Source organism: Muscardinus avellanarius, assembly GCF_963383645.1.
Source record: "Muscardinus avellanarius genome assembly, chromosome: 8".
NCBI lineage: Eukaryota > Metazoa > Chordata > Mammalia > Rodentia > Gliridae > Muscardinus > Muscardinus avellanarius.
The window spans coordinates 44,286,172-44,309,031 of record NC_137794.1 but is presented as its reverse complement, the minus strand read 5'-3'; the positions used below and the strand labels follow the sequence as shown (position 1 = coordinate 44,309,031).

At 38.6% G+C, this 22,860-nt stretch overlaps 1 protein-coding gene across 3 annotated transcripts in view; it reads left to right on the top strand.

Moving 5' to 3' along the window:
- The window catches only part of MDN1 (midasin AAA ATPase 1), a gene marked incomplete at both ends in the record, with an annotated part of 175,663 nt that overhangs the window by 55,326 nt on the left and 97,477 nt on the right, over positions 1 to 22,860 (top strand). For all 3 annotated transcript variants that reach the window (XM_080700327.1, XM_080700326.1, XM_080700325.1), the window contains 11 exons: positions 1,479 to 1,620; positions 2,786 to 2,920; positions 3,000 to 3,135; positions 4,013 to 4,151; positions 4,456 to 4,586; positions 5,234 to 5,378; positions 10,397 to 10,526; positions 13,975 to 14,193; positions 14,852 to 15,049; positions 20,084 to 20,292; positions 20,947 to 21,069. In XM_080700327.1, coding sequence (XP_080556453.1) covers positions 1,479 to 1,620; positions 2,786 to 2,920; positions 3,000 to 3,135; positions 4,013 to 4,151; positions 4,456 to 4,586; positions 5,234 to 5,378; positions 10,397 to 10,526; positions 13,975 to 14,193; positions 14,852 to 15,049; positions 20,084 to 20,292; positions 20,947 to 21,069 — 1,707 coding nt within the window. The remainder of the gene's footprint in view (positions 1 to 1,478; positions 1,621 to 2,785; positions 2,921 to 2,999; positions 3,136 to 4,012; positions 4,152 to 4,455; positions 4,587 to 5,233; positions 5,379 to 10,396; positions 10,527 to 13,974; positions 14,194 to 14,851; positions 15,050 to 20,083; positions 20,293 to 20,946; positions 21,070 to 22,860) is intronic.

Sequence of the window (22,860 nt, the reverse complement as noted above, 5' to 3'; positions counted from 1 at the left end):
CATTTTGAAATGTAGTTCCTCTGTGTTGCTCAGGCTTGTCTTGAACTGGGATCCTTTTGTGCTTTATCCTCCTTAGTAGCTAGGATTATATACACTCCACATTGCCTGGCTCTAGCAGTTTGTGTGTGTGTGTGTGTGTGTGTGTGTGTGTGTGTTGGTTTTTTTTATCTTTTGGTGGTACAGGGGATGGAACTCAGGGGTCTTCTACCTCCCAGATATATCTCCTGCCCTGTTTTATTTTTATTTTTTTATTTATTTTTAAAATTTGAAACTGTGTCTCACTAAGTTGTAGACGGCCTCACTAAATTGCTGAGGTTGACTTCTAACTTGTGATCCTCCTGGTCTCAGCCTCCCAAGTGCTGGGATTATGGGTATGTTACACCACACACCCAGCTTCCAGCTGATTTTATATATATATATATATATATATATATATATATATATATATATATATATATTTTTTTTTTTTTTTTTTTTTTTTTTTTTTTTTGGTGGTACTGGGGGTGGAACCCAGAGACTTTCTACCTCTGGGCTATAGTCCCAGACCTATTTTATATTTTATTTGGAGACAGGGTCTCACTACGTTGCTGAGAGCCTCACTAAGTAGCTGAGGCTGGCTTTGCTGTCTCAGTCTCCCAAGCACGGGGATTACAAGCATGCACCACCACGCCCAGCCTCCAGCTGATTTTAAAACACTTTATTTTATAGAGTTATATGTATTCTTTATTAGGAAATATAGATTGCCAAATTATTTTCCAGAAAACTAATAATGTACTCTTAACATTGTGAGACTAATGCTGCTTTTTTTTTTCTTTTTTTTTTTTAACTTCTGTGGTACCAGGTATTGAACCTTGGGGCAGTGTACCTCCATGCCATACCCCCTAGTCATTTTTTATTTTTTTGTTTTGAGACAGAGCCTCACTAGGTTGAATCTGCAATCATCCTATCTTAGCCTCTCAAGTACTGGCATTACAAACGTATGCCACCAAGCCCAGCTAACTTGCATTTTTCACACTATTCATTTTATTTATCTTTCTATATGGCATGTGAGATAAGGAATTTTGTTGTTTATGGTTTTTTTTTTTTTTATGTGTGGTTCTGGGGATTGAAAACAGGCATATTCTATTTCCAAGATATACCTCCAGTCCTATTTTAGTTTTTATTTTGAAAAAAAGATCTCACTAAGTTGTTGTGGTTCTTCTTTCTTAGTTGCAAAGGCTGACCTCAAACTGGCAATCCTCCTGTCTTAGCCTCCTAAGTACTCCCAGATGTGAACCACCATGCCCAGCTTGTTTATACATATATATTTTTTTACTTATTTACATATGACTTTGAACAGTTTTCTCCAGAGAATTACAATCTAGAGGGAAATCATGTAAATGGGAGCTTAAATTTGTTAGGAATTGTGTATGTAATTCTACCTGCTTACCGTTTACCACAGCCAATGCTATTTTTCATTTGGTTTGATATGTTAATAGTCCTATCGCAGAAGTTCTTCAGTGTTTGCTGGAAAGCATGGCTTCATCACCCTTCGTGATCTTTTCCGATGGGCTGAAAGATACAGATTAGCAGAGCAGACCGAGAAGGAATATGACTGGCTACAGCATTTAGCCAATGATGGTATGTTTTTCATTAGATGTTTTCAAAGTAAAAATTGTGTCATTTGTCACACTTTGTGTTAAAAAGAAATTTTGCCCAAATTTTGGTTCATATACACTTTTTCCTAGGTATTTCAGAAATGGAGCATGTCTTCCTTAAGTCCTAACTGTATGAACAATCTCATTCCTGCATTTGTTAATAAGTTTTTCTTAATTCTTTGCTTTATATGACCACATGTTCAAGTCAGGGTATGGGCATAAGCCCTTTGGGAATTTAGACCCATGGTAATGGTAGCTCTCTTAGCTGTTTATCTTCAGTGTGGTGACCACAGGTAGTTTAGACCTGGGTTTGCCATTTTGATTTAATTAATCGGAAGAATTTATATGTTACGCTCTGTGGATAGAAAGCATTTTGGAATCTTATTTGCACAGTACTGGTGAGTTATTAATGAAGATCCATTGGCCCATGGAAGCTTTTTTTTTTTTTTTTTTTGTGGTACTGGGGGTGTAACCCAGGGGGTTTTTTACCTCCAGGCTACACTCCCAGACCTATTTTATATTTTATTTGGAAACAGGGTCTCACTAAGTTGCTGAGAGTCTAAGTAGCTGAGGCTGGCTTCGAACCTGTGTTCCTCCTGTCTCAGCCTCCCAAGCGCGGGGATTACAAGCGTGTGCCACCACGCCCGGTCCATTTTAATTTTTTTTTATTATGAATAAAGCTTCTCTGAACATTTCTACATGTGTCTTTTGGTGCATGCGTGTGTTTAATTGTGTTTCAGGGAACCTACAAGTCCATATTGCTAAAGCATAGGGTTGGCATATGGTTAGTTATAATAGGTTCTCCTTGTTTACCAAGGTAGTTCTTTAGTCCTTCCCCCCACCCCCAGGTCTGGGGATGGAACCTGGGGGTATTCAACTTCTGCCCTGTTTTTTATTTTTTATTTTGAAACAGGTTTTCACTAAGTTGTGGAGGACCTCACAAAGTAGCTGAGGCTGGCCGCTAACTGCTATCCTCCAGTTTCTGTTCCTTAAATACTGGGATTACAAGTGTGCGCCACCACACCCAGCTTACTTTATAGATTTTCACTCCATCCGCAGGATATGAGAGTATTTATTGCTCTATTTTCTCAAATACATCCATTAGTCTTTGCTACCATCCACTTGATTTCTCTTTTTTGAATTTTTAGGTTTTATGCTTCTGGCAGGTCGAGTCAGGAAACAAGAAGAAGTTGATGTTATTCAGAAAGTCCTTGAAAAACATTTTAAAAAAAAATTGTGTCCTCCATCTCTTTTCTGTAAAGAAAATGTCCAAAAATTACTAGGTGAGTTGCCAAAAACTCCACAGCAGTATGGATCAAGTTGTACTCCTTAGAATCTAAATACTTATTCTGTCTTGGATAGGTAAATTATCCACCCGGATATCTACAATGGAGAAGTTCAGACATATTGTGTGGACTGAGGGCATGCGGAGATTGGCGATACTGGTGGGAAGGGCATTGGAATTTGGTGAACCAGTGCTGCTGGTTGGAGACACTGGGTAAACTTTTATGACATAACCATTGAGTATTCTTATTTCAGTACATGGGATTACTTGAGTTTCCTCTAAAGGACTCATTGGATAGTATTTTGTGGTTTCTATTTCTTCCTTCCTCTTTTTTCTTCTCTTAAGAAAACAAAAACACAAACAACTGTTGGCTTACATTCATTCCTTTAGACTAGATTCTTGATTATGGAAAAGGATGATTTGTTTTATTATTGTCACTGGATATTGTTTTTGTGTATTTAATTCTTTTTTTTATTTATTTTTATTATTTTTTTTTAATTTGTGGGTCTGGGGTGGAAACCAGGGGCATTCGATAGATACATAGAGGAAAGCAGAAAACCTAGTGTCTCTTGGAAGCCTATGAAGATTAAATTTCTTTCCCTTTCTTATGGTTGCTGTTATAAGTAGTAAAGGATGGAATTCTTGTAGTGCATTCCCTTCTGGATAAATAATATGGAAGGACACTAGCATTTTTTTTTTTTTTTTTTTTGGTGGTACTGGGGGTGGAACCCAGAGGCTTTCTACCTCCGGGCTATACACCCAGACCTATTTTATATTTTATTTGGAAACAGGAGCTCACTAAGTTGCTGAGAGTCTCACTAAGTAGCTGAGGCTGGATTCGAACCTCTGCGATCTTCCTGTCTCAGCCTTCCAAGCGCAGGGATTATAAGCGTGCGCCACCACGCCCGGCTGACACTAGCATTTTGAATAGGGATCTTGTGAGCCTTGGGGTTCAAGTTTTGCATTGGTTAGCACGGTGCTATTGCAATAAGATTCCATGGCTCCCTTCTTTCGCTGTTGGGGTACTTATATGCATATTTATTTGGTACATGTGCTATTTTTTTTTAAATTTGGTGTATATTTCTTATAGGTGTGGGAAAACTACAATTTGCCAGTTTTTTGCTTCCTTGGCAAATCAGAAATTATACTCTGTCAACTGCCACTTAAATATGGAAACATCGGATTTCCTTGGGGGTCCACGGCCAGTAAGACAGAAGCCAAGTGACAAGGTTTGTTTAGTAATAAATGTGGATGTACTCATTAAAATAACTACAGTTGGCTATGTACTTGAGTCAGCTGTGGGATTTTGTTCATTGTGTTTCAGTTTGATTATATATGTATATCTTTAAATTTTCACTAACTATATGAGGCCTCCACAATTTTCCTAGTTTGCAGGTTTTGTTCCCTGTTCTCCAACCCTTAGTTCTTGCAAAAGTGACCATTTCACACCAGGAGACAATAGCTAGCTATGTGTATATTTTTCTTGTTGAACCAACTGCTTTTTAATTCTCCCATGTTTTTGCCAAAATGTAGGAAGAAACAGATACATCAGGACTGTTTGAGTGGAATGATGGGCCTCTGGTTCTGGCCATGAAAGAGGATAGCTTTTTCCTTTTGGATGAGATCTCACTGGCTGATGATTCTGTCCTGGAAAGGCTCAACAGGTATACATATGAGAGGGTTAACCTGTGTTTGATGTTTTTATTGACCTTTTTTTTTTTAACATATTCAGTTGAATGCACATTTAGGTTCTTCATGGGTACAAAGGAAATGTTAAAAATGAGTTATTCTTTTGGCTTTAGCACCAGGGTCTCCTTCAAGAAATCTATGTGTTTGTTTATTTGTTTTTACTATCTATAGCCTGAAAAATGGATCTATGGTATGGTAAGGCTAAAACAAAGGAGCTTTGGCTGGTCATGCTGGTGCATGCTTTTGTAATCCCGGTACTTGAAAGGCTTAGACAGGAGGATCATGAGTTCACAGCCAGCCTCTGCCAGTTAGTGAGACCCTGATTCAAAATAAAGAATAAAAAATAAGGCTGGGGATATAGCTTAGAGGTAGAATGGCCCTGGGTTCAATCCCCAATATTGCAATAAATGAATAAGTAAATAAATCACAAATGAACCTGAGCTAAAAAAGAAAATTTAAGATAAATTATGTAGCGAGGCATGGTGGTGCATGTCCATAAGCCCAGTTCTTGGGAGGCTGGGAAAGGAAGATTGTAGGTTTGTAGCCAGTCTCAGCAACATTAGGGAGGCCAAGTAAATATGATACGTATGTCTGCTCTAATTTTTCCCACATTTTCTTTTAGTGTTCTTGAAGTAGAAAAGTCTCTGGTGCTTGCTGAGAAAGGGAGCCCAGAGAACAAGGATAATGAAGTAGAGCTGTTGACTGCTGGGAAAAATTTCCGTATCTTAGCAACCATGAACCCTGGAGGTGACTTTGGGAAAAAAGAGGTAAACCAGTGCTTTCTGAAGTATACTTTCCTTGTAGTATTGGATCTCATGTTACAGATACCCACAAATAATGGTACTTAGAAGTACATTTCTAATTTAATATTGTATATCAACTGGGTAATAGGTGAAAATTAAGAAAAGATATTTTAGAATCATTATACTGAAAATTTTGTCAGATTTTACCTTACTTGACATCTCACTTTGTATTTGTGCTTGAAATACTACTGGTTTGGTATCTAGCTCTTCATTTATGTTTCCCTAACAAATGCTCTTAAGAGCTCTGTGAAACTCAGTATTCTGGGTTTTTAAATTAAAGATGGAACTATAAATTTAGCATCTACTATTTGAGATCCTAATCCTAAACACTTGTCAGGTTTGAGAGAGAGAGAGAGAGAGAGAGAGAGAGAGAGAGTGTGTGTGTGTGTATGTGTGTGTGTGTGTGTGTGTGTGTGTGTCTGTGTGTGTGTTACTGGGAATGGAACCCAGGGGCTTTCTACCTCTTAGCTACACTCCCAGATCTGCTTTTTATATTTTATTTGGAAATGGTCTCACTTAGTTGCTGAGAGCCTCACTCAGTAGCTGAGGGTGGCTTTGAACCTGCACGATCCTCCTGTCTCAGCCTCCCATGTACTGGGATTACAAGTATATGCCACCATGCCCGGCTTTAGAGTGATTTTTTTTTCTTTTCTTTCTTTCTTTTTTTTTTTTTATTAGTGCACTGTATTCATACATCATAGTGGGATACAAACTTTTGTAGACATACATGCACACATCGCCCAGTCAACCCCCACCCGATCCCCACCCCACTCTCTCCCCATCCCTCCCTCCCATGCTTGGCTTAGTGGTTGACATCTAGTATTAGAGCAATTTATCCAAAATTAAAAATGATAATCTCACATAGCAGTTTCATTTGTCTGATACCAAGCTTTTGATGACTTAAAGATAACATTTCAATATTTCTTCTTGCTTTCTTTCTTACCAGAGAATATTTTTTTTCTATTTTTTTAGGTGAAACTATCATATATTTATATATTTATTTTTCAGAAAAAAAATCTATCCTAATATGGAATATGGACTCTAGATACTCAAAACGATCTTGAAAAAGAACAAAGCTAGAAGATATATATTTTCTGATTTCAAACCATAAAGCTACAGTAATTGAAACAGTGTAGTACTATTCTAAAGGCAGATATATAAACCATTGGAGTTAAATAAAAGCCTAGAGCAAAATTCTTCCCTATATTGTCAAGTTATTTTTGACAAGGTTTCCACGAACATTTGGTGGTGGAAATAATAATCTTTTAACTAAATATTGTTGAAAAATGATACTTACATGGAAAAGAATAAAATTGGACCCTTACCTAATCCCATATACAAATATTAACTCAAAATAGATAAAAGACCTAAATATAAATCTTAAGACTATAAACTTTTAGGAGAAAATCTGGGTCATAAAACCTCACAACATTGAAATTGGCAGTGATTTCTTGGATATGATTTCAATGGCACAGGCAACAGAAGAGTATACAAACTCCCTAAAAAATAAAAAAATATTGTATATCCCAAGACAATGTAAACAGGGTTAAAAGTTACTAATAGAATGGGATAAAATATCTATATTTTATATAGATATTTTATATAGATATTTCAAATGCTATATCTGAAGGTATATTAATATTCCAACTAGAAATCCTAAAAATTAACAACAATAAAGGCAAACAATACAATTTAGAGATAGGTAAAAGACTAACATAATTAATGAATCTCCACAGATAACCAATCTTAGTTGTCTGTTGGATGGAGAATCTTGTTTCTCTGGTTCTGGTGTGTGTTACCTATTTCTTCTTTGTAGTTAATCTCTTTGAGTATTTTCTCTAGCGCTGGTTTTGAAGACATAAATTCCTTCAGTTTCTGTTTGTCATGGAAGCTTCTTATTTTTCCATCTAATTTGATAGAAAGTTTTGCTGGGTAGGCAATTTTTGGCTGGAAGTTGTTTTCTTTCAGAGTTTGGAATATGTTACTCCAAGCCCTTCTGACTCTCATGACTTGGTTTGGGAAGTCTGGAGTGATTCTAATTGGTTTGCCTCTGAATGTCACTTGGCCCTTTGTTTTTGTTGCCTTTAAGATTCTCTGCTTGGCTTCCACATTGGTCATTTTGACAATTATGTGGCGTGGGGATCCTCTTCTCCGATCCTGTCTAAAGGGAGTTCTATACGTTTCCTGGACCTGTGTATCAACCTCTTGCTCTATGTTTGGAAAATTTTCTGCTGTTACTTCCTTGAAGAGATTGTTGATCCCTTTGGTTTCACTTTCTTTTCCCTCCTCTATTCCAATTATTCTTAGGTTAGCTCTCTTAAAATGGGCCCATATTTCTTCAATATCAGATTCCTGCTGTCGGATATTTTTTTCTAGATTAGAAACTATGCGTTCATTTTTGGAATGATCATCTTCTAAGAGCGAGATTCTGTTCTCCATGTGGTCTAATCGGTTGTTCGTGCTTTGAATTGAGGCCTTTACTTCATTAATTGCATCCTTTATCTCTTTTTGGCTCTCTCTGAATTCTTTTCGAAGCACCTCTATTATTTCTACAGTTATTTTCCTGATTTGATCTTCTAGAAATCTCTGGTTTTCTGTTTTATCGGGTTCTGATGTTGTGGGGTTGTGGGGGCATTCATTGCTCCAGTATTATTCCTCTTTCCCATGATTTCGGAAGTTTGTGCCTTGTCTGGGTTCTTCCCTTGGGTCACTATGACTTCGCTTAAGGTGCTCTGGATCTCGAGTCTGTAGTATCTCTGACCCCACTACTCCTTTACTGGGTTGTATCACAGAGTCTCCGACCCAGGGAGTCGATAGAGGCTGCTTTAGATTATGGGAGGTGCCAGGTTGCACGTTCTCCTATGGTGTGATATCTCTGCCACCGCCACTCCCCCACTGGGTCAAGTCCCAGGGAGTATAGTACTGGGATTTCTCCTCTGTGGCACGCAATTTGACTCACTGTTCTTGAGTTCGCAGATGTAGCTGTAGCGGGCTCAGTGAATTCACTGCTGCTGCTGCTGGTGGCAATATGGATTCGCTGCCACGCCCTCGGCCGTGAGGCTGGCGTATTTTTTCTTTGGTTTTGAGTTCCACTCTGAGTCCCTGCAGCGTGTGCTGAGCTCAGCCACTGGGAGCTTTAGATGCTCCCTGCGCCGAAAGATCCCGCCTGGCTGTTCAACAGCTACTCACCTCGGCTTGCTGTAGCCGTCCGGTGAATTCGCCGCTGCCGCCGGCAGTATGGCACTGCTGCTGCGTCCTCGGGTGTGAGGCGAGTGTATCTCCTCTGTGGCTCTGAGCTCTGTTCTCAGTCCACTCTCTCTCTGGAGCCTGGTGATGTTTTTGTTTCTCTGGTGATGGTGTTTTCTGGCTATGAAAGGCGCTGATTTTGTGGTAATGGAGATTGGTTGTTAGCGGGGCTCTTAAGCCCCGCTTTTCTCGGTCGCCATCTTCCCGGAAGCTAGAGTGATTTTTAAGGTGACCAAAAAATTGAAACCAGGAACCTTTTCCTGGGTTTGCAGATGGAGGGTATTTGGTCACTTAGGAGTTATGTGTCACTGTCAGGTTGTTGGTAAAGTTCCTTCTCTTCAGGAGGTTTTGTTTAGATATATAGCCAGGAACCAGTGGCCTTGTGATGTTCAGTGGAAAAATCAACATTATGGGACAGGTCCTAGCTTGTGAAAGTTAGTAAAAGGATAGTATTTTGGGCTTTGTCTACCTCCGTAGTATTAGAAGAAAGAGTATCACAGTACTTCAAGAAATGCTGGGAAGAGAAGACACAAAGTACATCGTAGTTTCAGACTTCAAATATAAAAACTGGTTTCTTGACAAGTGGAAATAACGTACCTGATTTTTTTTTTAGTCATATTGGGGATTGAACCCCTGGGCATTCTATCTCCGAGTTACACTCTCAGCCATTTTTATTTTTATTTTGAAACAGGTTATTGCTAAGCTGCTAAGTCTGGCTTCACACGTGGATCTTCTTGTCTCAGCCTTCTCAGTATGGGGGTTAGAGGTGTGTGCATCTGGGGAGTGGTCTGATTTCAGTGTTATATTTACTTGCCTGTTAGGTTAAAGTCTTAAGACAAAGACTGCAAGCCAGGCGTGGTGGCGCACCCTTATAATCCCAGCATTTGGGAGGCTGAGACAAAGGATCGTGGTTTGTGTAGAGCCTCAGCTACTTAGTGAGGCTCTTTGCAACTCAGTGAGACCCTGTTTTAAAATAAAGAATTAAAAGTAGGGCAGGGGATATAGCTCAGAGGTCGAATGCCCCTGGGTTCCATTCCCAGACCCGGGGAAAGGAAAAAAAAAAATCTCTCTCAGAGAGAAATCTGCCTTTTGGTCTTATATGCCTAGCAAGCAGAATGAGGTAAGGTCTTGAGCACCAGAGGCTTTCACTGTCTAGGATGGTGATGAGAAAAACATAATCAACAGGTTTTTACTGAGTTGCTCCAAGTACTGGCACTATGCTTGGTTTTTTTGTGGTATCCCAGATTGGCAATCACTTAGAAAAAGGAAATTAATGACAAGTTAATAGTTAAACAAATGTGGCATTGTAAACAGAGATTAACTGTTGAAGAAGTAAAAGAGGAATCTAGGTAGAGGACAAAGACCCTAAAACTGGAGGAGCTAAATAGTTCTTTGTTACATAAGAGTTAAAATGCAAGCCTTCTTTAAATTCATTTCCATTAGCCAGATGTGGTGGTGCACACTTGTAATTCCAGTACTTGGGAGGCTAAAACCAGAGGATCTCAGGTTCATGTCCAGCCTTAGCTACTTAGTGAGTCCCTTGTAACTTAGTGAGATCCTGTTTCAAAATAGAATAAAAATAGGGCTGGGGTGTAGCTCAGAGGTATAATGCCCCTGGGTTCCATCCCCAGTGCCAAAAAAAAAAAAAAAAATCATTCTTATTGAGCCAAGAAAAAAATTTCTTCTTGTTCTATAAAGAGATTTTAAATTCACATTATTTTTTTTGTTCCTTATAGCTGTCCCCTGCCTTAAGAAACCGATTTACGGAAATATGGTGCCCTCAAAACACAAGGCGTGAAGATTTAGTTCAAATAATAAATCGTAATCTTCGTCCAGGATTATCTCTGGGCAGAACAGATCATAAAGGTGAGTTTAGAGGTGGTGGTAGTGGTAGTGGTGTTAATGGATTAGAGCTGGTGTCTGTGTCAAAAGCTAAGTATGTATTATGTATTATGAGGACAAAGGAGTCAGAAAAATAAGAATAAAGTAGATCTGAGGAAAATATGGCACTAGCCTGTTAACACATGTGTTAATCATTACCATCTTGAGAAATGTTTATAATATTTAAGCCAATATCTTAGTGGTCATTATTTTACTTAAAATTTTTTTTATGATTAAAAACTTCGAACCATATGGAAATCAGATTGTGATAAGAAAACTTCCATATATCCATAGCCTGGATTTAGCAATTTTTATTCAGTAAGAGTTAAAACATTTATTATGTGCTTCATATTTATAAAAGCCTATATTAGGGTGTGTGTGTGTGTCTGTGTGTGTGTGTGTGTGTGTTTGGTGCAAGAAATTGAACTCAGGGCCTCATGCATACTAGGTAAGTGCTTGCCTGCTGAACTATATCCCTAGTTTTGAGGTATGTATTTACCCTACATACCACATGGCATAAACTTGGAGCCCAGATTTGGTTCTAAGACTCAACACATAGTTTTTTTACATTATTTTGCCTTCTTTCTTAAAGAATAGTAAAAGGTATCTTTTTCTCTGAGCTTGACATGAGTATGCTGTGCTTTTAAAAAGTATCCTAAAACACAGTTTCAAAATTAGATAGGCTAGTTCTGTGCTATTTCAGGAAAGGCTGGTTCTGTAGTCTTCTGAGCACAGGCTTTCTTTCAGAAGAGTCCACATTAAGTTGTACTTTCTGAACAGTTAGAGTTCCTCATTCCTTGGTAAACTTGCTCTCTATTCCCCACCAACGTAACAATCACAATGGCACAAGAATTGCCTTAAACCTGTGGCTTTCAAACTCATCTAAGAGACATGTTCAAACACAGCTTCCTGGCCCCCACACCCATTGTTTCTAAATTTTTTTAGGTTCGGGGTGAGGTCCAATAATTTACCTTTTTCACAAGTTCTTTGCTGACGCCGTGACCAAGGGGTGGGGGGAGTATATATTGGTCCAATGACTCTCCTAAGATTTATTCACTCACTAGGTTGTGCATTTACATTGGTACATTTATTGTGAGAATTTTAGTGAAAGGAGGTGAGGGAGAAGATATGAATTGTTTAATAAGCATGGTGTGTCTTCAGGCTCTCTTGGGGCTGGATTCCCTGGAGAAGTCAGTGCTGTATCTCATATGGGCTGCTTATTTCTTTGTGTGGTTATTTGGATTGAGACAGGATTGGCTGAGAGTGCAGCTGCTATCCCAGTGCCATACTAGCTTCGTCACCAGAGTGCTTCATATTTAGATAGAATGAGCAATCCTTAGGCGTTAAGTATGGGAGCACCTAGGGCGTACCTGAAAACTTGTCCTTCAGGAGCCTGTGGCTCCGGGCTTTCAGGCTATGTAGCAGTGGACTTTTCCAGGGAGTCATGAGGGACCCTGATGAAGTATGGAGAGTAAGCATGAAATGGCTAAGTAAATTTTCAGCAATTTTTATGAAATGGATCAACAAGGTATATAAAAATATTTTTCCTAGCCAGGCGTGTTGGTGCAAGCTTATAATTCTAGTACTTGAGAGGCTTAGACAGGAGAATTGCAGGTTCGTTGCCAGCTTTAGCTACTTAGACCTTCAAAAGAAAGAATAAAGAATAGGGCTGAGAGTATAGCTTGGAGGCAGAATGTCCCTGGGTTCAATTCTAGTACTGTAAAAAGTTAAAACTATATTATGAAATATGAAAAGGGCCCAAACTCCTCTCTGCTGTGGGACAGACAGCACCTCAGTGGTAGCCTGCATCTGTGGTCCACTCCCACCTCTGGGCTGTGCTTCTTTGATCCTGCATTTTCTTGGTCATTTGAGCTTGGGCCTTGGTAACTTGCTCCTCACACAGGACTGGCCTATATAGCCCTGACATCATCAGGACTAGATTTCCTTCTTGAGATCTTTTAAGCAGCTTACTGTGTGCTCCATGAATGAGACAGTCTTGTGGAAGTGATCAGGGTCTCACATTATTAGCTTACTGACCACCATGAACTTTGGGGTGGTTTGGATAGACAGGAACAAGATTGAGACATTCCAATTCAAGATCCTGGGTAGTCAGAAGTGGTTGACAGGGTCTTTTGCAGGAGAGCTGACCGTCATCACAGCAAGAGTGACCAAAGAAAGGGCTTTAGCAACCTGTTTATATTTTAGTGCTTTCCCCAGGATCATATCTTTCAGCGAGCTATCCATTTCCTCCTCAGAGGAAGAAGCAGAAAATGACATCCTGAGCCCTAAGATGTATGAGAGAGTGTATCAAATCTGGAACCTGTAATGTAACTTTTCAGCACATTTGGTTAAGATCTCTATGCATTCATTCACTCATTTAGTTTTTTTGTTGTTGTTGTTTTGGTTTTTTTGGTGGTACTGGGGTTCCTGGAAGCCCTTCTACCTCTGGGCTACACTCCCAGACCTATTTTTATACTTTTTTATTTGGAAACAGGTTCTCTTAAGCCAGCGTGGCTAGCCTCAAACCTGCGTGATCCTCCTGTCTTTGCCTCTCAAGCGCGGGGATTACAAGCGTGAACCACCATGCCTGGCCACTCATTTAAGTTTTAAATCTATGGCAGCTAACTGGAGCTGTCACTCCCTGCCTCTGACCAGCACTCTGAGAGTATTGTACAACACGTGATTGGCCTAGGTAAAAATGAAAATTCAAACTACAATTTCTATGAATGTGAATGCTTTTACACCATTGCAAATTTGAAAATTTATAAGTCAAGTTATCATAAATTGGGGACCTCTGTAATGCTTATTTAAAATATAAATAAAATATTAAAATTTATTGTGGTGTAACTACATAATTGTCTGAACATGAATCACATGAATACTTCTTTCAATGAGCAGTTTTCAGGACAGCTTCTTAGGCTGTAATTCTCAAGATTTTTTTCCCCCTTAATTGTTTGTTTGACAAAGATGGAATGCTAGTCATGAATCCCTTAGCAACATGATAGAACCCTTTCCTTAGAAAGCAAAGTGTTAGCTGGGCGTGGTGGCGCATGCTTGTAATCCCAGCATTCTCGGGAGGCTGGGACTGGAGGATCACAGTTCACGGACAGCCTCAGCTACTTGGTGAGGCCCACGGCAACTCAGTGAGACTTGGTTTCAAAATAAAGAATAAAAAATAGGGCAGGGGGGTTTAGCTCGGAGGTCGAATGCCCCTGGGTTCCATCCCCAGAACCAGAAAGAAAGAAAGAAAGAAAGAAAGAGAGAAAGAAAGAAAGAAAGAAAGAAAGAAAGAAAGAAAGAGTATTAAGTGCAAAATTCTGCATGTTAACTAAGGAACATAGATCTTTTCTCATTCACTTGTGGGTTCCAGATTATGAACTCCTATACTGTGATGTTCCATAAAAAGAAAAGCCTTTGCTTCCTTGTGTTTCAGGGACTGACATAGCTGAGGTGATGTTGGATTTCATCAGCTGGCTCACCCACCAAGAGTTTGGCCGAAAGTGTGTGGTCAGTATCAGAGATATCCTGTCCTGGGTTAACTTCATGAACATAATGGGCGAGGAAGCTGCTATGAAAAGGCCAGAGAACATCTCAACTGTGACGACATTTGTCCATGCTGCCTGCCTTGTTTATATAGATGGAATAGGTTCAGGTATGTTGTCTGTTACCTGATGGGGAGAAGTGGAGAAAGGAACAAGCCCAGACCTCTGACCCAAATATTTTGTAGAATCACTTTTAACATTTCTAAAGCCCAGAGAAGCTTTTCTTTTCTTCATACTCTTTAAAAAATATTGTATTTTGGAAAGGTACCTTAGACACTTAATAAATGTGAAGTGGTCATTATAAGTTGAAAAGAAAATTGTTGAAAACAACCTTCTAAAGTACTGAATAATTCTTAACATGAGTGGTCACTTTTAATGGCTGGGGTTATTAAGATTGTTTCATATCGTTTCCTATAATTTATAAAATTCATATCTAATTTCTGATTTTTAGCTGTTTCTAAGATTAGAAATAGAAACCAATATGACCAATTATGCCACTTTTGTTACTCTGTATCCAGACTGATTTATTATTGAGTGACTGGAGTATTTTGCTGAATAAAATTATGCTTCATTGAGGATGCATAGACTGGGCAAAGAGGGTTTAGGTCAGGCTTCTTTTTTAGGCCTACTTACACTGGAAATTGTATTTAGACTGTAATTTTGCTAGGTCTCTTTTTCCCAGGGACCTGTGCTAGAACTCCTGCTTAACAGATTTGAGCTCGGTGTTACGCTGTTTCTAATTTATGTACTAACCCTCTTGTCTTTTAGGAGTGACTTCCTCTGGGTTTGGTACTGCCCTCTTGGCTCGAGAAGAATGTCTAAAATTCTTAGTGAAGAAACTTTCCAAGATAGTCCGACTTACAGAATGTCAGAAAAATGAACTGAAAATTTATGATCGACTCAAGGCCAAAGAATTCACTGGGATAGATAACCTTTGGGGAATTCATCCGTTTTTTATACCTAGGGGTAAGAATAATTTTATTTTATTTTATTTTTTATTGGTGCACTGTATTCATACATCATAGTGGGATACAAACTTTTGTAGACATACATGCACACATCACCCAGTCAGCCCCCACCCGATCCCCACCCCACTCTCTCCCCATCCCTCCCTCCCATGCTTGGCTTAGTGGTTGACATCTAGTATTAGAGCAATTTATCCAAAATTAAAAATGATAATCTCACATAGCAGTTTCATTTGTCTGATACCAAGCTTTTGATGACTTAAAGATAACATTTCAATATTTCTTTTTGCTTTCTTTCTTACCAGAGAATATTTTTTTTCTATTTTTTTAGGTGAAACTATCATATATTTATATATTTATTTTTCAGAAAAAAAATCTATCCTAATATGGAATATGGACTCTAGATACTCAAAACGATCTTGAAAAAGAACAAAGCTAGAAGATATATATTTTCTGATTTCAAACCATATAAAGCTACAGTAATTGAAACAGTGTAGTACTATTCTAAAGGCAGATATATAAACCATTGGAGTTAAATAAAAGCCTAGAGCAAAATTCTTCCCTATATTGTCAAGTTATTTTTGACAAGGTTTCCACGAACATTTGGTGGTGGAAATAATAATCTTTTAACTAAATATTGTTGAAAAATGATACTTACATGGAAAAGAATAAAATTGGACCCTTACCTAATCCCATATACAAATATTAACTCAAAATAGATAAAAGACCTAAATATAAATCTTAAGACTATAAACTTTTAGGAGAAAATCTGGGTCATAAAACCTCACAACATTGAAATTGGCAGTGATTTCTTGGATATGATTTCAATGGCACAGGCAACAGAAGAGTATACAAACTCCCTAAAAAATAAAAAAATATTGTATATCCCAAGACAATGTAAACAGGGTTAAAAGTTACTAATAGAATGGGATAAAATATCTATATTTTATATAGATATTTTATATAGATATTTCAAATGCTATATCTGAAGGTATATTAATATTCCAACTAGAAATCCTAAAAATTAACAACAATAAAGGCAAACAATACAATTTAGAGATAGGTAAAAGACTAACATAAATAATGAATCTCCACAGATAACCAATCTTAGTTGTCTGTTGGATGGAGAATCTTGTTTCTCTGGTTCTGGTGTGTGTTACCTATTTCTTCTTTGTAGTTAATCTCTTTGAGTATTTTCTCTAGCGCTGGTTTTGAAGACATAAATTCCTTCAGTTTCTGTTTGTCATGGAAGCTTCTTATTTTTCCATCTAATTTGATAGAAAGTTTTGCTGGGTAGGCAATTTTTGGCTGGAAGTTGTTTTCTTTCAGAGTTTGGAATATGTTACTCCAAGCCCTTCTGACTCTCATGACTTGGTTTGGGAAGTCTGGAGTGATTCTAATTGGTTTGCCTCTGAATGTCACTTGGCCCTTTGTTTTTGTTGCCTTTAAGATTCTCTGCTTGGCTTCCACATTGGTCATTTTGACAATTATGTGGCGTGGGGATCCTCTTCTCCGATCCTGTCTAAAGGGAGTTCTATACGTTTCCTGGACCTGTGTATCAACCTCTTGCTCTATGTTTGGAAAATTTTCTGCTGTTACTTCCTTGAAGAGATTGTTGATCCCTTTGGTTTCACTTTCTTTTCCCTCCTCTATTCCAATTATTCTTAGGTTAGCTCTCTTAAAATGGGCCCATATTTCTTCAATATCAGATTCCTGCTGTCGGATATTTTTTTCTAGATTAGAAACTATGCGTTCATTTTTGGAATGATCATCTTCTAAGAGCGAGATTCTGTTCTCCATGTGGTCTAATCGGTTGTTCGTGCTTTGAATTGAGGCCTTTACTTCATTAATTGCATCCTTTATCTCTTTTTGGCTCTCTCTGAATTCTTTTCGAAGCACCTCTATTATTTCTACAGTTATTTTCCTGATTTGATCTTCTAGAAATCTCTGGTTTTCTGTTTTATCGGGTTCTGATGTTGTGGGGTTGTGGGCATTCATTGCTCCAGTATTATTCCTCTTTCCCATGATTTCGGAAGTTTGTGCCTTGTCTGGGTTCTTCCCTTGGGTCACTATGACTTCGCTTAAGGTGCTCTGGATCTCGAGTCTGTAGTATCTCTGACCCCACTACTCCTTTACTGGGTTGTATCACAGAGTCTCCGACCCAGGGAGTCGATAGAGGCTGCTTTAGATTATGGGAGGTGCCAGGTTGCACGTTCTCCTATGGTGTGATATCTCTGCCACCGCCACTCCCCCACTGGGTCAAGTCCCAGGGAGTACAGTACTGGGATTTCTCCCCTGTGGCACGCAATTTGACTCACTGTTCTTGAGTACGCAGATGTAACTGTACTGGACTTGGTGAATTCGCTGCTGCTGCTGCTGCTCAAGAATAATTTTAAATAAGTGATCATTCTCTTCTTGTACAACATGGATACTTTAATTATGATGTTTAGTGTATCTTATTCATGATTTTTTTTGTACTGTGGATTGAGCTCAATTTTATTCTACCTTCAAGTTATGCCCCTAGCCCTTTTTAAAAATAATTAATTAATTAATTTTGAAACAATGTCTTATTAGGTTGCTCAGAGTCTCAAATTTTGCTGAGGCTGTCTTTAAACCTCCAGTCCTTTTTTCTCAGTCTCCCAGATCTTGGGATTACAGGCATGCACCTCCATGCAAGCCTTCATGATTATGATTATTTTTGAACTAGTATCAAAAGTTTGAATTTGACTTGATATAACCATAATTTTATGAATGGTTCAAAATATATAATTGACTTGGACAGGTGTGGTGGCGCACGCTTATAATCCCAGCACTTGAGAGTCTTGAGACCGGAGGATCGCACAGGTTCAAAACCAGCCTCAGCTGAGAGCCTCACTAACTAGTAGACCCTTTATCCAAATAAAGTATAAGATAGGTCTGGGAGTATAGCCCAGAGGTAGAAAAGCCCCTGGGTACCACCCCTAGTACCACCAACAAAAAAAGTGTGCGTGTGCGCGCGCACACGCACATGCACATATACATTGACATGTAAAAATAGTGAGAGTGTAGGCTTTGCTTATGAATATACTGGTTTTTAAGAATACACTTGTTTATCAGTTGGTGCCCACCACAAAAGCTCTAAATCCTACTAAAGTTAGTAAATTGTGTGTGTGTGTTTACAGGGGATTGAACCTAGGGATAGTCTATCTCTGAATTAAACCCCTAGAGCTATTTCATTTTGAAACAGGGTCTCACAAAGTTGCTGAGTCTGGCTGAGAACCTGCGATCCTCCTATTTCAGCCTCCCAAATACTGGTATTTTAGGCATGTACCACCACACCCAGCTTAGCCCATAATATATCTTAACTGTAGAACCTCATTGCTTTATATAAAAATGGGTTAGTGAAGCTTCTACTCATCTTCCTATTCTTAGAGTCTGCCACGTAGCCTAGCATAGATACTCAAGAAATTTATGTTGAGTGAATGAACAAGTGAATGATTAAATGAGAAAAGCAGTAAGTAACCTGTAAATAGAGGCTTGAGTTCTAATTCCAGCTGTCTGCCTAACTAGGTTACTTATCAAATATCAATCGATCAATTGATATTTGGTAGATTGTTGCTTCCTTAGCAGGGTTGTTTTCTAATTCTTTCTTTCCTCTCCACATTAATTAATGTATGTATGTATGTATGTATGTATGTATGTATGTGTATATATTGTTTGTTTGCGGTTCTGGGAATGAAACCCAGGGTCATTGTCCTCTGAGCTACACCCCTAGCCCTATTTTTTATTCTTTATTTTGAAACAGTCTCACTGAGTTGCAAAGGGCCTCACTAAGTAGTAGCTGAGGCTGTCTGCAAACCCAGATCCTCCTGTCTCAGCCTCCCAAATGCTGGGATTACAAGTATGAGCCACCATGCCTGGCATAGTCTTTTTATTTTATTTTATTTTTTGGAGGTACTGGGGTTCCTAGAAACCCTACCTCCAGGTACACTCCCAGACCTATTTTTTATACCTTTTTATTTGGAAACAGGTTCTCTTAAGCCAGTGTGGCTGGCTTCGAACCTGCGCGATCCTCCTGTCTCCACCTCGCAAGCGCGGGGATTACAAGAGTGGGCCACCACACCCGGCGTTAGTCTTTTTATTTTTTGAAACAGGATCTCACTGAGTTGCAAAGGGCCTCACTAAGTAGCTGAGGCTGTCACTAACCGCGGTCCTGTGGTCTCTGCCTCCCAAATGCTGGGATTACAAGCGTGCGCCACCGTGCACATTAATAATTTTTGAGTAACTAATATATACGGAGTTCATGGAGTTCAGTCGTGAACTCAGGTTTCTGACCAAATGAAACCTCTCTTCAGAGCTCCATTTTTGTGTAACTATTCTCTTTACCTCTCATGGGCACACATGATGTGGTCATTAGATTTCTATCTTAAGCCATTGTCATTGTATTCAGTGCTACTGTGCATAATCTATATGCCAGTGGGCTGGGACTGAGGTGATCCTTGTTTCTGCTTAGAAGGAAAAAGAAATAGATGTTTTCCTTGTCCCATACCCTCTAAACTGGTGTATACCAAAAGATTCTTCTAAGAGACGTAGTGGCACAAATATTGAACCCTACAGAACTATTAGTTCTGTCCTTAGTTACTTTTTCTTTTGAGAATATATTATGAATTTTGTTTTGGTGGCCTAAAATCTTTGGAAACAAGCTTACACTTGGCTTTTAGAAAAATACCTATTTATAAAGGTGCATTATACAAGTACAGGTACTATTTGAGGGGTAAGTTTTGAAAGGAGAAATGTGTGTTTGCAGCTAGACCTATGTCCATACATGTGTATAGGAGATGAATAGATAATGCCAGTAAGCACACTTGAAACCATGCTGTTGCTGTTGGCTATTCTGCAAAGCATTTTACAAAAATTGGGGGAATGTTGAAATAGAAGCTAAATATTTTCACTACAGGTCATCCTTTGCTGACTGGCCTCCTGGGTGGATTCATGAGTTGACATGTAGATAGGATATGATTATGTTCAGCTTTCATGTGGCTTTTCTTCTCTTAAGGACCCATCCTGCACAGGAATAATATTGCTGACTATGCACTCAGTGCAGGCACCACAGCTATGAATGCCCAGAGGCTCTTAAGAGCTACCAAACTGAACAAACCCATTCTCCTGGAGGGCTCTCCTGGAGTTGGCAAGACAAGTTTAGTGGGAGCATTAGCAAAGGCTTCAGGAAATACCCTTGTTCGAATAAACTTGTCAGAGCAAACGGTAAGTTTATTCATCCTATTGCATGTGGGGATTAGGTATTAATATCTCTGTCCGTTTGTAGAGTTTCCTAGTCAGAATGGTTGTGACATCATCGCTACCTGAAATATTTCATATGGTGAGAAAACCTTCATGAACTAAATTAATTCTGCTTCTGGATTCATTTACTGTCACTTGTAATGTTATTCTTCATTAATTAGATGTTTTATCTAATTCCCTTTAAAGAGAGAAGTACTCGCTTTGGTATTGAAATATAATCCCACTTAATTATAGTCCTTTCTGAAAAAAACGTGGTAAAAATAAAATTACTTTTAAACAGTTTTACAAATTGAATGTGTCTAGGAGCAGGGCCTGGGTGTTATTACTATTTTTTTTGTTTTGTTTTATAACTCAGTGGTTAATACCTAGAAATATTAATCTGAGCATGTGCTTACATTGATTAATTGATACTTAGAGCATTGTGATGAGAAAGTGCTTGGGGCATGTCTAGACTCCTAGAAAGAGTATTGATCATGGTTCTATCTTGGCTATAAGAAGGAAGAGTAGTAGTAGCACAGAGCCCAAGTATTTATCAGTTTAGATTGTTTCTTAGAATCTACCTAAAGTTATTTTGGTAATGTTGGCTTTTCCCCTTTTTTTCCCCTCTCTCTCTTAAAGGACATCACAGACCTGTTTGGAGGTGATCTACCTGTTGAGGGTGGCAAGGGAGGAGAGTTTGCCTGGTGTGATGGCCCCTTGCTGGCAGCTTTGAAGGCAGGCCATTGGATTGTGCTGGATGAGGTGAGCTTCTTGTCCAGGGGCCCATGATGGGGTCACATGTCTGTGTTTTAAAGTTGTCAGGCATTTCTTTGTGGCTGAGCATGCTGATGGCTAGTTAAGATAAAAATCTAATGAAATGATCTTTCATGGTTTCTTTTAAGAATCAGAAAGGTCACTTAGTAGAATGTACATACAAAATCTCCACCCTCTACATATAACCTACCATGCTATTATTATTTTTTATTTATTTTATTTATTTTTGGTGGTACTGGGGTTCCTGGAAACCCTTCTACTCCGGGCTACACTCCCAGACCTATTTCATATTTTTTTATTTGGAAACAGGGTCTCTTAAGCCAGCAAGGCTGGCTTCGAACCTGTGTGATCCTCCTGTCTCTGCCTCTCAAGCACGGGGATTGCAAGCGTGTGCCACCATGCCCAGCGTATATTATTATTCTTCTTTATTATTATTATTATTTTTTTTTTTTGGTGGTACTGGGGTGGAACCCAGAGGCTTTCTACCTCCGGGCTATACTCCCAGACCAATTTTATACTTTATTTGGAAACAGGGTCTCACTAAGTTGCTGAGAGCCTCACTAAGTAGCTGAGGCCAGCTTCGAACCTGTGTGATCCTCCTGTCTCAGCCTCTCAAGCGTAGGGATTACAAGCATGCGCCACCACGTCCAGCCGTATATTAATTTTTTAAGTAGTCCTTTAGAGGGAAAAAAATGTGTCTTGGCTAATTTATATTTCATTTCTGGCAGGCTTGCTATATTTGTATTTATTTCACAGATACTTTACAAGTAGCATCAACTGCTTAATGTTTTGTTAGTGTGCCAGATGGGATAGACATATACAGTGACCTACAAAAATGATGAGAAAATGATCCGTGTTATGTGTGTATATTTGTTAAATTATTGATCAGAAGAAAGACCATATCATAGATAGTAGAAACATTTAATTTTTGTGTCTGACATAACTAAAGACATGGAGTTGGGTTTGTTTGGGATGTATAATGTTAATGTTAATTCAGCCAAAATCTAGAAGCTATTTGTGAAGCTAAAATTTTAGAGTGATGAAAGTGCTACAGAGGAAACTGGACTTGGGCTTTAGCAGATTCACCTGACTTATACTCCTGTGGGTCATCAGAAATAGTGCTGTGAGGTTCTATCTGCGGAGCTGCTGTCTTTTGTTCTTATGGAACAAATATCAAGGAGATGGAGTGGTTTTTTTCCAGATGATTTTAGAAAAAGATATAGAATATTCATTAGCCAGAGAAATGGAAGGCATAGTTTTAAAGCTGAGAACTAATAACCATATGCAAATTTGGAGATAATACCTGTACTTGAGAGAAGCTTTCTGTTTGGGAATATGAAAGAGTTTGTACCTTTGTAGAACATAATACTGAAATTCTGATATAATATATTTAGAGTATTTTATGTAGTGATTTGCATTTTCCGGTTGACATATTCTGTTTTCCCTAAAAACCACCTAATTCTGATACTTATGTGCTTAGAACTTCAGTATCTGAAGACCTTCATTCAGCTCTTTGCATTTCTTAAATAAGAATTCCTTATAATTGTTCTTGCTCACAAAACGGTTGGTGAAAGTTAATTGCATAGATTCATTTTATGTTTATATCATGAACTCGAAACTCAAGACATTGTTTAGTATTTGAACTGGAAAAGGATGCAAAGGCTATCAAATCTTACTGTTACCTATAATTAGTGCTAAATTTCTAAAAACCCATAGTGTGAAAATGAAGTACCCATATTGGCAAGTTTTTAAAAAATAAGTTATTTACAGAGTATGTCA